General features: G+C 45.7%; 1 protein-coding gene across 2 annotated transcripts in view; it reads left to right on the forward strand.

The window, feature by feature from the left end:
* Window positions 1–17,445, forward strand: part of PMM2 (phosphomannomutase 2) — a 134,780-nt gene that overhangs the window by 92,647 nt on the left and 24,688 nt on the right. For both annotated transcript variants that reach the window (XR_015300688.1, XM_086941272.1), the window contains exons 5-6: window positions 1,154–1,253; window positions 13,958–14,033. Coding sequence is in view for 1 of the 2 variants with exons in the window: in XM_086941272.1 (XP_086797398.1) it covers window positions 1,154–1,253; window positions 13,958–14,033 (176 nt within the window). In the remaining variant the exon portion in view is untranslated. The remainder of the gene's footprint in view (window positions 1–1,153; window positions 1,254–13,957; window positions 14,034–17,445) is intronic.

Below are 17,445 nucleotides of genomic sequence, written 5' to 3' on the forward strand. Positions count from 1 at the left end.
CTTCAGCCAGGATAGCTTGATTCCAGTGGCACAGTGAGCCCAGGACCCACGTCTGGGCATACTTATTTTCATGGGAACAGTCCAGCCCGAACTGCCAGGCCTGCCTGAGCTCCATTCTCCAGTGAGGAGTTGCACCCCCCAGTAAATTAAATTCAATGCCCTTTAATATCGGAATGATTGCATTATTCTCTGCTCTTTTGTACACCATGCTTTAGATTTAGTAACTACAGGTGTCGCCAGCTAATGTCTGTTTATAATTGGTAATTTGATGAGGGTTGAACTGTTGCCTGAAATGCCCTTGCTCTGAACACGTTACCCGAAAAATTATCCGTTCTTTTTTTTGTGCTTGTTTCATTTACTAATCCAACAAAATGAATTGAATATGCAGAAGCGGATGCAATTTAAATGAATTATTTGGGAAGGGTGCTATGAATGATGTGGGAAGAGCGCTGGGGAGGAGAGAAGATGTCCCATAGATGCACTTGTATGGAGTGCTAGACGCTAAATAAAATTAAGTGCGTTTCAAAGTGCATAGCCAGTGGAAGGACACTGGTCACTAGCCACTAGCCAGAGACTAGATGCTGTGTTTGGGCCATTCTCCATGGCATAGGCTGGCAAAGCAGGAAGACTTGCAAAGCGAAAGCAGACAACATGCTGACCAATCAGAAACATGGAAATGTGAGCAATGTTGATGCCTCCGAATGGTACATATCGGTAAATAATGGGCAGGTTCTAAGCATCTTTTAAGATTTTTTTTCAATAAAAGAGATTTCGCAAGAACGGTGCAAGAGCTGAAAACTGAAAAGAACACACGTCTGATCTTTAACAGAGAGAAGTTATGAAGGCTTAAGCACTCATAGCTCCTACAAATAACAAGAAATGCTCATCACTGTGGCAGAAGGGGTTAACTCCTAACTAAAGTCCTGCTCATAAACCATCATTTGTAAGGCAGTTCCAAACCCTAAGATGTGCCCTTCGACATTACTAAACTAACTCTGTATATGTTGGTGGAAAATGCACTTAAGGATGACTCTTGGTGCTCTGCAAAATACCTAAATAAATTAAGTATGAATTCTACTTTTAATACCTGTGATTGTATAAGTTGTATCACATTTCCGTGGTCTAGAATGACTCACTTGGCAGTTTTTTCCAGGGGCACCTTTATTGAATTCCGAAATGGTATGCTGAACGTTTCTCCAATTGGAAGAAGTTGCAGTCAAGAGGAGCGAATTGAATTCCATGAACTAGACAAGGTATCTATGTAGATAATTATGTATTATTTACCTCATTGAGCATCAGCAGGTCAATAAGGGAGATTCAAATTGTATATTTGATGGCATTTGTGGCTGTAGATAAACATGCTTAGTATAAGTCTGCCATCTAATATTGAGCTCAGATGTGAGCAAGTTTTTTGTTTGTTCAAGAAGTGTTTTTAGTCGAGAGGTGTGGTCAATCCTCTTGCTTGCAATTTTCATGGTCCTCGACTCCATTGTTAGATTGTTTTTTTTTTCTCTGTCGGCTTCGGACAATTGCTCCTCTGCTCTGGTTCGATACCATTGTCAGGCTCTATCTGATACCGTCAATATTGTTTTCAATTGTGGTTCGATCACTACTTCCCTCCTTATACCAATGACTTTGAATTCATCCAGGGGATCCAAATCCACTGTGGCCCACTTGTGCCTTCACCCTGCGGGGCACAAGGAGTAGTTTCTGTCCTGTAACTCCAGTTCTGTAGTAGGGGTATCTCTGTTATAGTCATAATCTAGTGAATAGTCCCGCCCATGTGCGTGGACCCCGGCAATCAAAAATAATCTCTTAAGTTGTCAAAATAATGCAGAAACTGCAAAGACACTTAAGAGAAAACTTAAAGACAAATAATGCAGCCTATATCCACAGGCTACACTGTCCAGTACTTCAACTAGAAATTCCACCAAAAAACACCACACACAAAACAGCCTGCCAGTTTCTACCATAAAGAAACTTGCCTCCCCCAGTCAAAAGACTCTGGAATGATAGAGAGGAAGGTAGGGACAGACAAGCCCCATAGGCTGCCATTATGTGGCTTAAATAGGATACTGTGCCTTTAAGAGAACTTTCCAGATCTTCTCCCAGTATCCCAGAATGCATAGCAGGTTCCTCTACTTTCAGTTCTTTTTGAAGGCGAAGCACGCCAGACCTGTCGCATTCCGTACATGATCAAATATCTCCACCGGGGAGGAGGGCGGGCGCTTATGACTATAAAAGAGATACCCCTACTACAGAACTGGGTTCCAGGACAGAAACTACTCGTTCTGTAGTAGGGGATCTCTGTGTATAGTCACAATCTAGTGAATAGAATGGCAAGCCCATCCCCCACACCAAAGCGGCGGTGGAGAATAATTACACAACGCCACTACTGTGCGAACAAATTCCGCAGCGAAGCCTGCCCAACCTGAGCGTCTGCCCTGGCGTCAGTGTCCAGGCAGTAATGCTTAGCAAAGGTATGAACCGACTTCCAAGTGGCTACCTTGCAGATTTCAGCAATCGGCACGTTATGGAGCACAGCCGTCGTGGCAGCTTTGCCCCTGGTGGAATGAGCCTTAGGCTTACCTCCTAAGGTCTTATTAGCCTTTTGGTAACACAATTGTATGCAGGACACAATCCACCTAGAGATGGACTGCTTAGAGGTCGCAAGACCCGTCCTGACCGATCCATAATTGATGAACAACTGGTCAGACCTACGAATATCTTTGGTTTTATCCAGATAAAATTTCAACACCCTCCTAACATCCAGGGAATGGAGAGACCTCTCCGCTGGGGATGAAGGGTTCTAAAAAAACGTAGGCAAAGTTATGGTCTGGTTGACATGAAAATCAGAAATAACCTTGGGAAGAAATTTAGGGTGAGTACGCATAACAACCTTAGCAGTATGAAACACAGTATAAGGTTCAGTACAACACAACGCCTGAATTTCACTCACCCTGCGGGCCGATGTAATGGCCATGAGGAACGCCGCCTTCCAGGACAGGTGCTGCAACGAAGCCTTATGAATAGGTTCAAAAGGCTCCTTCATCAATCTGGACAGCACCACATTCAATTCCCATGAAGGCGAAGGAAGCCTGACAGGAGGGAATACTTTCTTCAATCCTTCCAGAAAATCTTTGATCACAGGGATCTGGAAAAAGGAAGTCTGTGAAGGGCATTTCCTGTAGGCAGTCAAAGCTGCAATATGAACCTTAATGGAATGCACATTAAGGCCAGACTGCGCCAAATGTAAAAGGTAAGGAAGGATGACATCTTCCTTACAGGTCGTAGGGTCATGGTTCTTAGACTGGCACCAGATACAAAACCTCGTCCACTTGTAAGCATATGAAGTTCGAGTGGAAGGTCTCTTAGACTCCTTCAGTATGTCCATGCAATCGTCGGGCAGATTCAGATGGCCATACTGCACTATCTCAGGAGCCATGCCGCCAAACTCAAAGACGAGAGGTTGGGGTGTAACATCTGTCCCCCTAACTTCGTGAGAAGGTCCGGCCTGCACGGCAACCGAATGTGAGGAAGGAGAGACCGGTGAAGTAGGTCCGTGAACCACCACTGCCTGGGCCACTCCGGGGCAATGAGTATCATCCGAGCCCTGGACCGGGCCAGCTTGATGAGCACTGCCGGAATCAGGGGAATGGGAGGAAAGGTGTACAGAAAGCTGTTCGTCCAGTTGATCCATAACGCATTCCCCAGCGTCCCTTGCTGGAAGTACCTGGAGGCGAAGTTTCTGCACTTGCTGTTTTCGGCGGTGGCGAACAAATCTACGTCTGGAGTTCCCCACCTTGCGAAGACTTCTCCTAGTACTTCGTCGTTTATGACCCATTCGTGGTTTTCCTGAACCAGTCTGCTCAGTGCGTCTGCCTGAACATTCTGCACACCTGGTAGATGGGTGGCCGTTATCGTTAGTCCTCTGGCTAGGAGCCAGTGCCAGATCGTCTGCGCCTCCTGTGACAGAGTGCGTGATCTCGAGCCCCCCTGCTTGTTGAGGTAATACATCGTGGTGGTATTGTCCGTCTGTACAAGCAGAGAGTTGGTCTGGAAGGACGGAAGAAAGGCCTTCAGTGCCAAGTGAACAGCCCCGAGGTCCAGGAAATTGATGTGATACGTGGCCTCCATCGGCGACCACGTTCCTTGAATCTGCAGAGTCCCGGAGTGCGCTCCCCATCCCAGGAGAGAAGCATCCGTCACGACAGTCTGCGTGGGAATGTCCTTGTGAAAGGGAACCCCTCTGAGGAGATTCTCCGCCGAACACCACCACTTCAGAGACTGAAGAGCATGCAGCGACAGTCGAATCTTGTCGTCCCAAGATCCTTTCCTCTGATCCCACTGGTCCTCCAAGCACTCCTGCAGCGGTCTCATGTGCAGCCGTGCTTGTGGCGTCAGGAAGATACAAGAGGCCATCGATCGCAGTAGAGAAGACACCGTCCTCACTGTTGTAGATGGAGTTGTCATAAGAGCCTGAGCCTTCCGAAGGAGTGATAATCGTCGCTCTTCCGAAGGAGACACGCTTGCTGACAGCGTATTGATGGAGGCTCCCAAGTACTGTATGCATTGGACCGGAGTCGGGACAGACTTGGCCATGTTGATGTGCAGCCCCAGCTTGTTCAAGAGAACGCACGTCTTCTGGAAGTGTGCTCGCGCTTCCGAGAAGGAGGATGCCTTGATCAACCAATCGTCCAGGTACGGGTAGACAAACACCTTGTTCTTCCTCAGGTGTGCTGCTACCACCGCCATGCACTTCGAGAATGTTCTCGGCGCAGACTTCAGTCCGAATGGGAGTACTGTGTATTGATAGTGATTGGTGCCGACTTGGAACCGCAGGAACTTCCTGTGTTTGTGTGCAATGGGCACATGGAAGTAAGCATCCTTTAGGTCTATAGCGCAGAGCCAGTCTCCCTGTTGCAACTGAGGGTAAATCTGATGCAACGACAGCATGCAAAACTTTTCCCTGCGAATCCATTTGTTTGCCTGCCGCAAGTCCAGAATGGGCCTGAACTCGTTCTTGTCCTTCTTGCGAACCAGAAAGAACCTGGAGTACAGACCTCTTCCTCTCTGAGACAGAGGTACGTCTTCTATTGCCCTTTTCCTCAACAGGATATCCGCTTCCGCCTGAAGCTCGCGCAGCTGAAACTGCGAGCTGACCGGGGGAATTGCTGGAGGAGGGCTGGTGAACCGAAGACTGTATCCATTGCAAACAATATTCAGCACCCACTTGTCCTGAGTAATTTTTATCCACTCTGCCAGAAAAAATTGAATGCTTCCCCCTACCGGAGTGGGTAACAGATCCGGGGGAAGTAGGTTCCTAGGGCCTAGACCCAGCCTGGCCCTTGAGCGCCGGGGCCGACTGCTGGCCTCCTCTGCCCTTCTGGCGCTTCTGGAATGGCTTACGGAACTGGTGTTGCTGTTGCGATTGCCCCGAAACCTGGCCTCGTCCTCGGCCTTGCCCGCCGAACCGCCGTTGGAAAGGGCGGTACGTCTTCTTGGTCTCTTTAGGCTTCTCCAGGCCCACAGCTGTTAGCGTCTCGGCCTCCGCCTTCATGCGGGCCATCTCATCGTCCGCATGCTTCCCGAAGAGAGTCTCACCGGAGAATGGTAGGTTGGCCACCCTCTGCCATGCGTGGCGTCGTTGGTTGACTCCGTGGCAAAATCCGTGAGCAGCCAACAGGGAAGAGTCCGCCGCAGCGCTGATAATCTGGTTCGCCACCAGCATCCCCTCATTCAGCACTTCCATGAAGTCCTCACGCTTCTCCCGAGGTAAATGCTCTGCAAACCGCTCGAGGGAGTCCCAGAGGGCGCGGTCGTATCGGCCCAACAGCGCCGTGGCACTCGCAGCTTTCATGGAGGTAGCGGAAGTTCCACAGACTTTCCTCCCCGCCGAATCCATCCACCTGGACTCCTTATCCGGGGGAACCGTGGAGGACGGAGTGGTGGCATGTTGCTTGCGGGCCGCCGTCACAATGACAGAGTCAGGAGGGGGTTCCGTTCTCAGAAAGGCCGGATCCGAATCGGGAGCCCGGTACTTCTTCAGCAACCTCGATGGAGCCGCCCTCGTCACCGCAGGGGTGAGAAACAGGGCCATAGCCGGTTCCTCCAGGCCCGGCACCAGAGGTAGGAGAGGACGAGACAGGTGTTTTTGATGCAATGTCTCAAAAATGACGGAAGTTTTCGGAGTAGGCACCGTCAGGGATATGCCCAACTTCGCAGCTCCCCTTAAAAGGGCGTCATGGAACGCCACCAGGTCATCAATCGGGGACACCCTCGTGTCCGGTGACCCCGACAGGGTAGAAGAATAGTCCTGGGTCCCAGAGGACCTTGTGTGTGAGCGAGATTCGTGCCTCCTATGGCGGCGTCTCGACCTCGTGGATGATCTGCGTCGCGATCTCTCCCTTCTCCCAGAGCGAGAGCGAGACCTGCCAGCCCGTGGCCGCTCCGCCGGCTTTCGTAGCGGGGTCTTCCTTGGCTCCTCACGGGGTTTCGGTTTTGGGGTCCCCTTAGGAGGAACAGGCAAAGACGGCAGGGAAGTGGACCTCGGCGGAGGAACCTTCGGCTGCGGGGTGGGCCCATGCGGAGGGACAGGAGGTGGTGGTGGGTCGCCTGAAGGAAGTGGAGGTTTGGGTGGAGGATCCTCTTTAGGAGGAGGAGTCGGAGTCCGAGGCCGAGATGGCGTGTACACCTCTGAGTACACCGAGCCCGGTGACCCCTTAGGCGAAGGGGGCGGAGAGCCAGCCCCATCAGCAGGTGATCGCTTCCTCTTGCGTCCTCCACTAGAAGCAGCGTGACTTCTGGGACTAGAATCCCTCTTGCGCCGTTTCGGAGAGGCTGAACGACTCCTAGACGCCGACCGCTTTCTGCTAGACGCAGAGCGTCGCTTTTCTGGCGTCGAACGACGCTTCCTTGACTCCGGCGTCGAACGCCGCCTCCGCGACGTCGACCCTCTTTTCCTCGACGTCGAACGCCGATCCCTCGACGTCGACCTCTTCCTCCGCGACGTCGTACGCCGCCTCCGCGACGTCGAGCGTTCCGTCTTCGACGACGAGCGTCGCCGTCTTCTCGATGCTCTCGACGTCGAGGAGCCCCTCGACGTCGACCGGTGCTTCGACGGCGATCGACAGTGTCGCCTCGACGGCGATCGACGATGTCGCCTCGACGGCGAGCGTCGATGCTTGTCACTTTGCCTTCGGCGTCGATAGGCAGACCTTAACGTCGACGAAGACGATGACGTCGACGGTGGCTTCGACGGCGACTTCTCCATGATCTTCGACGTCGAGCCGTCACGCCGTCTCGACCCGGAGCCCCGGGGAGAAGGGGAGCACACCGCCGTCATCCCTCTCGACGTCGTCGATGCAATCGACGTCAACGGAGACCGGGACCGTTTGCTGGACTTCCTGCCCCTGGGGAGCCCCCCAGAGGCCTCAGCAGAGGCAGAGGGAACCTTCCCAGCCTGCCCAGACCCACCTGCAGCCTGCAGACGCCTCTCCTCAAGGCCAGAAAGCCTGATCTTCAGTCTGTCCCTCAGAGTCCAAGCAGTAAACTGCTGGCAGATGACACAATCCTCAGGGACATGATCTTCAGGGAGGCAGACGATGCAGACATCATGGGGATCACTCTTGGCCTTCTTCCTCCCACATGCTGGGCACTTATCAAAAAGGCCAGGCATTTTAGAGCCCTAAAACGCCTGAAACAGCACAAAAAAGAGAAAGAGAACACCAAGAAAGTAAACTGAAACACTTTTAGAACACAAAAGTGCCAAAATATCCAATAAACCCTTGAAACAAGGGAGAGCTCAATGCCAGGGTCCTGTAAGCAGGAGCCGGAAAAAAGAACTGAAAGTAGAGGGACCTGCTATGCATTCTGGGATACTGGGAGAAGTTCTGGAAAGTTCTCTTAAAGGCACAGTATCCTATTTAAGCCACATAATGGCAGCCTATGGGGCTTGTCTGTCCCTACCTTCCTCTCTATCATTCCAGAGTCTTTTGATTGGGGGAGGCAAGTTTCTCTATGGTAGAAACTGGCAGGCTGTTTTGTGTGTGGTGTTTTTTGGTGGAATTTCTAGTTGAAGTACTGGACAGTGTAGCCTGTGGATATAGGCTGCATTATTTGTCTTTAAATTTTCTCTTAAGTGTCTTTGCAGTTTCTGCATTATTTTGACAATTTAAGAGATTATTTTTGATTGCCGGGGTCCACGCACATGGGCGGGACTATTCACTAGATTATGACTATACACAGAGATCCCCTACTACAGAACTTTTCTTCAACATTCACTCCAATGGATGTCCAATTAGAGATGGAATGGATGCCCTTTTGATTTTACCCTTCTCGTCATGCCAAGTTTCCCCGCAGCAACCTACACCAGGTGGGTAACTTGTGTTCATCTTCGGAACACCAGGAGGCAACCTGAGAGACCTGCAGGTGTTTTTGATGTAAAAAGACACTGAGAGATCGAAGGACTAATATAATGAAAATTTCTTAACGAGGAGTAGACGATACGGCTCGTCAAGAAATTCGAGGTAGAGGCACACCCATTGGCTGCAGATGAAGGTAACATCTCTCCAGGCGATAGCTCCAGGTCTAATTTGGAGTCACACAACATCTTTCCAGGACAGCACTCTGTGAGTACTGTTCCTCCTATACCTCCACAAAAACAGCCGGCACCTGGAAAGCCTCACTAGTCTCACAAGACTGTCATTGGGCCTCCACTACATTTGGGACATGGTTGGCACCGGCCGGCTGCTACCAAAACATCCAGCCATGGCTCGGTGTCAAATAACAACCTCAACAGCAGGTCTTCGATCCGAAGGCCCCCACATTGGAGTTGAACCATTCTTGGGAGCTGAAACCCTCCACATTGGACTCGATACAAACTTAAGCGCCAAAACCTTTCGAGACAAAACAACACCCCACCAGGCACTGAAAAAATCAGCCTCTGAGCGAAAGCTTTTGGCACTGAAAATGCCTGTGTATAAACCGTCATCAGAGCAGAAAAACCAAACCGCTTTGCGTCATTCTCCAGACACTGCGCAGCCATTACTAGAGACACTCCATCAAAAACTGGGCTCTCGGCAAAAACATTTGTTAATCCCTACAGATACATGACGTATCTTGACCAGGCCCCACATTCAACAGTACAGCCTACTAAAAGGCAACTATCTTTTGAGGAGGAAAGCAATATTCCAGTTCCTTCAAAGAAAAAGAAGATGGAGGATAAATCCACCAGTCTGATGCACAACAGTCCACCATCATTGCCCTAAACGTAATTTTGTGCCCCATGTAGATACCCTTTTAGAAAAGATAGAGAAAGATAACGAGACATCAAAAGTGATGGGAACATTGAAAACACATCATAATGTGGCTCCTTTCGCCGCTTATACTAATGTGGAGGGTCCAAAACAACCTCCCCTGAGGCATCTACCTCTTATAATAAAAAGCACACTCAGACATCCTCCCCAAAAGGATACTATAGGGGTTCATATAGGGGAAATCATTTTCGAGGCAGAGGTACAGGAGGTTTTATCAAACTTGTACCTCCACTTCCAAGCCTTGACTTGCCCACCATTTCCCCTGGTCACAATACACCTGTCACGGACAGACTACAGCAGTTGCTTTTCTCGCATAGCAGAATATAACATCTGACCAGTGGATGTTTGATATTATCCAGCATGTTTATTTCCTGGAGTTCACTTCAACACCTCAAAACTTTTCACCTCACACCCACAAACTGTCAACAGACCATCAACAACTGCTCAAAGAAGTTCAAGCTCTTCTACAAAAGTGAGCAATAGAACTTGTGCCATTACATCAACAAGGCACAACTGTCTATTCACTTTACTCATCAAAACTGTAACACACTCAAAATAACATAAACCTACTTCACCAACTAGGTTTCACAGTCAATGCAGTCAAATGTCATCTGCAACCCCTTCAGATACAACCTTCCCTAGGTGCCATACTTAACTCACATGTGGGGATAGCTTACCTAAATGCTGCAAGGATTCAGTCCTTCAAAACCCTTTTATCACAATGTCAGCCTCATCAGCACATAACAGTCAATACTGTCATGCACCTCCTAGGCACCTTGGCATCATGCATAGCCATAAAACCGTATGCCAGACTCAATGTGCGCCTGCTGCAAGACTGCTTAGAGCATCACAGGACTCTAGTGAAAGGTCAGCTGGAAGATCTAGTGTTTATCAGCCATCAAGTTTACCCCTCTTCGCAGTGGTGGAATTCCAGCAATCTACTAAAGGGACGGTCTTTTCCAGACCCAATCCCGCAGGGAACCATAACAACAGACGCATCACTCACTGGTTGTGGAGCTCACTCACAGGAATTGACTGTACTTGGCCACTGGACACCCTGTCAAATTCATCCCCATATCAGACACCTAGAGTTGCTCGCTGTTCATCTAGTGCCAAAATCCTTCCTTCCCCGCCTCAAAAGCAAAGTGGTTCTCAGCAAAACAGACAAAATGACTGCTGTGTATTATCTGCAAAAACAGGGGTGGGGGGGGGCTTGGTCACCTCGGTTATCTCATCTAGCCCAGACCATCCCAACATATAATCTCCCAAACAACATTTACCTCTTAGTGGAGCACCTACCGGGGGTGGACAACGACTTTGCAAATCTCCTCAGCAGGGGACATCAAGTCCATGAGTGGGAACTCAACCCACAAGTCCTCCACCCATTCTTCCAAAAATGGGTTCACTCAGACATAGACCTGTTCACCAGAGCAGAAATCGACAAATACCCAAAATTCGTCTTCAGACTCCCACACCCACAGTCCAAGGGCAACGCACTATGGATGGGTTGGTCAAGCATATATGCTTACGTTTTTACACCTCTCCCACTGCTTCTGTTTGTGATTTGCAAACTTTGACAGAAGGCACTGACACTCATCCTGACAGCTCTCACATGGGCCAGACCCCTTGGTTCACCACACAACTAGAACTCTAAGTAGTTCCACACCAGGAACTTTCCAACTGGCAGTACATTCCAACCGGAAAGCAGGGAGCAGAAAGATATCCAAATCCCATCACAGATATCTCAATCTTGCAATCTGGCTTTTGAGGTCTTAGAATTCGGACATTTGAATCTACCTCAACAGTATAGGGATATTTTTTAAAGAAGCGTGAAGACCCACTATTAGAGCCTGTTATGCAGCGAAATAGAAACACTTTGTTCACTATTGTCATTCAAAGAATATTAACTCCTTAACAGCAAAGCCTCAAGACCTTGTCTATTACCTTCTCCATTTACAAACCTCTGGGTTAGCCTTCACTTCCATAAGATTTCACCTAGAGGTAATCACACCATATCTTCAAAACGGGAAACACACATCTTTGTTCAGAATTCTATCATTAAAGCTTTTCTAGAGGTCCACAAAAGAGTTATCCCGCCTAGGGTTCCTCCAACACTAGCTTGGAACCTCAGTGTTGTGTTAACAAGGTTAATGGGTCCACCATTTGAACCTTTATATTTGTGCCCTCCCAGTTTCTGTCCTGGAAAGTTACTTTTCTCATTGCAATCACTTTACTTAGACGTGTCAATGAGCTTCAGGCAACAACTCTAGAAGAACAATTCTTCTAACTTCATGGAGACAAAGTGGTACTATGTACCAACCCTACGTTCCTTCCAAAAGTGGTCTCACAATTCCACTTAAATCAATCTATTGAGTTGCCAGTATTCTTTCCAAAACCTGATTCAGTTGCGGAAAGAGCTTTACACACACTAGATGTAAAAAGAGCTCTCATGTATTATGTTGACAGAACTCAATTATTCAGATAGGCACACATCTATTTGTTGTATTTTTAATACCACATAAAGGAAGGGCCATCTCTAAAGCAAGCATTTCATGTTGGATTGTAAAATGCACCCAAACGTGTTATACAAAGGCTAAACAAACTCTACCTATCCCTCAAAAGGCTCACTCTACTTGCAAAAAGGGGGCCTTCATGGCCTTTTTAGGAAATATGCCCATAGCTGACATATGTAAGGCAGCTACAGAAGCCTTTGGGGTGGACAGAATTAATTAACAAATGGATAAACAACGTAAGAGATGAAAGGGAGGTGAAGTACTACAATTTTCTTTTTAAAGAAGAGGAGGCCGAAGACATATCTTAAATAAGTATGGAGAAGGAACAAGAACATGGGCAGTGCCACAATACAATTCAATACTGTGCACATGCAGTGATTTTAAGTATGAAGGCAACACTTTTGGCATCTCTATTTGTTACATGGACCCTGACCTATGTCCTTCAATGATGGCCAGCAAATGTAAGGAATTATGTGTGAGTATGGTTGGCAAATGAAATGAGAAAACTTCCATGTATAGCTAAAACTTCCATGTATAGCTTTCACAATCTTTATTTTGTTGGAGGTGATCAGGACTTCCATTTGTAGATCTGCTAACAATATGGTGCCCACTGGCTTATAAATGTTCGTATGCTTCTTCCATTTCCATGATGGTATTGAATGTCTAATTTTCTTCATCAGTTTCCCGTCTCAGCCATGCTTAAGCTGACATCATGTATACAGACAATAGGCAACGCCATGGCAAAAGAAAACTGTCATTCTCGAGGAGTGGTTGCTGACTTTTTGAGTAGTCCCCAACGTTCCCATGTACCAGGCTTTTCAGTGAAACAGCAAATACAAACATTATTAGTTTGTGGAAATGATCTTAGTTCAATTGTCCTTCCAATGAACTGGACATTACAGATTACCTCACATGGAGCAAATGACTCATGACATTACCCGATTACTTGACCTACACACTGGACTATTTCTACAGGAACAATGGAGCTTATCTGACATAGTTCTCATGAATATTCTGAATGGCACAAAGGTAGGTCCTTGAAGTTCGGACAGTGTGGTCTCATCATGACATTATATTAAGTAATATTATAAAAACAGTACATTTTCACTGTATGCTAATTACTTTACTGTGAAATTGACTTACGAATTAACCGCAGCCAAGTTGAAGGAATTAAGATATTGGATTCTGATCTTACATTTATTCTGCTAACTGTCATTCTTCTTGTTTGAACATTTTGAAACACTTCAGAAAGTTTTAGAATCCTATATTGTTGGCAAAATTAAAACAGTTTAGGTCCAGGTAACATTTAAAGTTTTTCTCCACAATATCGAAATGTACACTTAGTTGATATTAAATAGCCAAGACTTTAATAGGAAAGAATGATTCTGTTCCTAAGAAATTAGATACTTAAGAAATTAGAAACGTGTGAGGTGTTTAATCTAAATAATGCATTGTGTTTCTTAAGGGTCTGCACCTCAATCATTTATTTTGTTGAGAGTGTAAATGTGTTTTGCTCAGAGAGTGACAGACTAGAGCAACAGATGGGACATATTTTGATAATGCATGGCCGAAGTACGTAGAAATAGAGGGTTGCCTCCTACGCTACCAATACATTTCTTTTGAAAATGTCCTTCCATACAATACATGTTAATTTTGTGTATTTGTATATTGATATAATGAGTGATGCCTTGATCTGGCATTGCTGAATGTTAGCTGATTTTTTATTTTTTTCATCCAGAAGGATTGATATGATTGTATTATGTCTAGCAATACATGTGGTATTCCATAGCATAAGCGCAAAGGTTGCATTTGAAGCCAAATCCTCTAGAACACATTTTGACCAAATTGAGAGTGATTTACCAGCAACATCTCTCACAGATTGTATGATCTGGTGTGGTCTCAAGATAGCCAAACAAATGTACTGTTTACAGTTTATTGGTAAATACTGGGTGATATAATTCATGACATTTGTATACATCTCAAAATATGAGCTTTGTATGGAACCCTAGTGGTAGTCTTCTTTATGTCATTGCTTGCTGTAACTTACAAGTTATCTGAGATTCTAGGTACCCTTTTGGACAGGATGCAACTTTTTTTTACTGAGGTGCACTCTTTTATTTTTCACAGAAGGAACATATCCGAACGAAGTTTGTTGATGAACTACGAAAAGAATTTGCGGGAAAGGGACTCACATTTTCTATAGGTATTTACTGTTTTAGTGTGTGCGTGTTCTTGAATAATAGTAAGTGCATTGGGTAGGTTGCCTGATATTTCCTAAACTAATATGGCTACGTTTCACAAGGATTTTATTATATTATCGCTACTTTGTAAATTTCTAAAAATGTGAAAATACCCCCAATGAGATAGGTTAATCTCATTATATCATACACAGATTTCCAAGTAGGATTGGGTAGAATATAGGCTTTGGGGTCTGTCTTCACCAGGAAATATTTTCTGCTTGTAAATACAGCTCAGAAAAGGGTTACAGCTACATTTTAAAAACATTGTTTAGTATAAGGTGCATCCCTTAGGGAAGAGCACCCCCTTTTTTCCTCCTGAGACAGTCTGACTAACCACAGCAAATTGTGGTATAATGGATTCATGTTGTTCTATGTTGCGTAATTACACTGATGAAACAATATTTTTAAATACTTTTTGCATTTTCAAAATCAATTTTGAAGCGAAGAAGAAAAGGCAAAAGAAGTAAAAAATTAGCACCTTCCAGGAACATCAGTATTGCACTTGGATTGTTTGTAATGCCATATGACGTCTGGGATAAAAGCAACATTTCCATCCACCACTGTCAACCTCCCAACATCTCAATCCATATTTTGACTCCAGGCTTCACTGTACCATCATATTTTCCATAATCCATATTGTGAGGATCGAGGTGCTTTATATGGTGTGGTTGTGAGACCTTACTGTGTTATACACTCACAAAATCATCTTGGGTCCAGTCAGGCTCGTTTACAAAACCTCTTGCTCAACCCTTCGAGCACCAAGACTTAACCAAAGGAACTAGTACAAAGCATTTAGAATTACCAAACAATAGAATAAGAAAGTCACACAGCTCAAAAGAAATCGGATATCCATTTATACCAAATGGATTATATTTTATGAATTCTTATTATTATCATTTATAATCACACTTGTAACTGTAACATATTTTATGAATTTTTAGACCCCAAGATGAGCAAAATCCACCAGAGAGCTCCGGAGATATAGATTTTTCACTAAAACGCAAATCTCTGCTCTTTAGAACAAAACACAAACCAGCATTGGTAACAGAAATAATTGAAAACTTTTGAAAAGTTTGGAAGAATTTTTTTTGGGCTACTCCCGGTCTGGACTGGGTGACCAATTCAGACAGGGAGAAGGTCAGGAAGGCCAGTGAGACATATTTGGACATATACCTGGTCACCAAAGCAGTTTCAAGTCCAGTTACACACTTTACATCAAAGGAGCTTGGTAGCCCACCCTAGAATTGTGGCTACGTATGGGCTAAATACACATGGAAAAACGGTTTGGCAACTGGTTCCCCTCTCTGTTCCCACTGCAAGCTTGTCTAAAGGGGTGTGTAATCACCATTTGTTTACCAAAGGCGGCTTCTTCTTTGAAGCTATCCTTTTGGCCAACATCCTGTGTGGCTTCCTGCAAGTGGGTGGTAACACCTCCCTCTCTGTTAGGTCTGTATTGTTCACGAGCCTGGGAGTCGTTCACATTACTTCCCAAGAGGGCAGAAGACTTTCTACTGGCCCAGCAACTGCAACTGCCCACTGGATAAACTGGGCAACACAGTGGCAACTTTATAAAAGTTTCTGTTCCTTAAAAGTGACTGAAATTCGACTTGGGCGTCAAATCTGGTTTAATGCCACAATTATTTGATACCTTGAAGTACCCGTTTTAGTAGTCTCATTCAAAAGTTAGCAGTGATGAGTTGTCAGCCTGTACCTGTGCACTTGCCAATGGGGCGTCTAAGTTTTCCACATTAAAAAGACAAATAGTTAGTTTTACTGTTAGGATATTTCAAAGTACTTCCCACTTAATAATATACCGCTCCTTGCCTTAGAGTTCGAAATGTCTTCCTTAAGGGAGCTGCATATATATTGTTAAGGGAGGTAGGAACTTTGCCATTGGTATAAATGGCAAAATCGAACTTGCAGTTTAAACGGTTCTTTCAGGATGCAGTGGTAGACTGAGAGACTTTTTGTAGTTTGTCACTCTCAGGGTGGCACAACCAGTGCTGCAGCCCTGGGTGGACACTTTAACTTACATTCCCTGGGTACCCTTGAGATCATATACGAGGGATTTATAAGAAAGTTCACATATGCCAATTGTAGGATGCACTTAGCAATGTGTTAGAACACTGATACTGAGGTCTGATTGACAGGCCTCAGAACACTCTCTCAGTAAAAAAAAAACAGCAGCATCAGTCCAAAACATTGGGGGTGATCATGCAAAAAGAGTTATTTCCTTACACATATTCATGTACATATTTTGTACGACGTCTTCCTACCCAGGGATCCCTCAGTGAAAGTTAATGTTAATGAGTATTTGTAGAGCCCAATGTTCACCTGTGGGTCTGTTGGTGCTATAAACCTCAGAGAGTAGCACAGAAGTAAAAGTTGTGCATAATCATCAAAAGTCTGCTTAAAAAGCCAGGTTTTTCAGGCTTTCCTAAACGTACGTAGTTCGACGATGGGAGAGTATTCCATTCCTTCGGGGCCAGGGTCAAAAGCCTTCGGCCTCCAATCCTTAGCTTTAGAAACTGAGGAACGACAAGTAAATTTGCAGAGGCAGAGCGAAGAGCTCTCCTGGGAACATATCTCAGCAGGCGATTAGTTAAAAAGTGTGGGGTCAGTCTGTGCAATGCCTTGAAAGTTAGGCAGCGATTTTGAATTTAATGTGTTTTCTGACTGGTAGCCAATGCAGTCTCTTCAGATATGGTGTTGTTTGTATCCTGAGTGAGATCCCAAAGGCCAATCTGGCCACTGGATTCGGAGTCATTTGGAACCTACTAAGGTCACATTTAGGGAGGCCAAGATAAATACTGTTAGTATAATCCACCTAGCACCAATAACCGCTATCATAACGACCTTTACTGCTTCAAAGGAAAGGAATGGTTGGATCTTCTTAGTAGTTCTTAGAATTAAGACACATTTTTAGACCACTGAGGTCTCAGTGAGAGCTGATGGCCATTTTGAACTCGACAGTGTGCTCATCTCTAGAGCTCACTGAAGGCTGAAGGGATTATGCTTTGAAGCCACAACTTCCGTTTTCTCAGCATTCAGTTTCAAATGATTGTACCCCATCCAGTTATTGATAAGGTGCATCATATGTATCTTGAAAATTATTATGTGCCGGGCCAAGGTGTCAAGTCATAGTAAAATCTGACAAGCATCAGCATAGTTGAAAATCTGACACAGCTTCTTTTAAGGGGCTGAATGTAAATGTTAAAAATGTGCTGATCCATCTGGACTGTACTCAAACAAATAAATTCAGCCGCAACTACTCGACCACATCCCCCGTAAATGTGAACACAATCAATTTCAGACACTTTGATGAGGTCTAGTATGACGTGCCTTTGCACATCAAGCTACATGGCCCACTTCTGG

The sequence above is a fragment of the Lissotriton vulgaris genome, chromosome 10 (genome assembly GCF_964263255.1).
Source record: "Lissotriton vulgaris chromosome 10, aLisVul1.2, whole genome shotgun sequence".
Lineage (NCBI taxonomy): Eukaryota > Metazoa > Chordata > Amphibia > Caudata > Salamandridae > Lissotriton > Lissotriton vulgaris.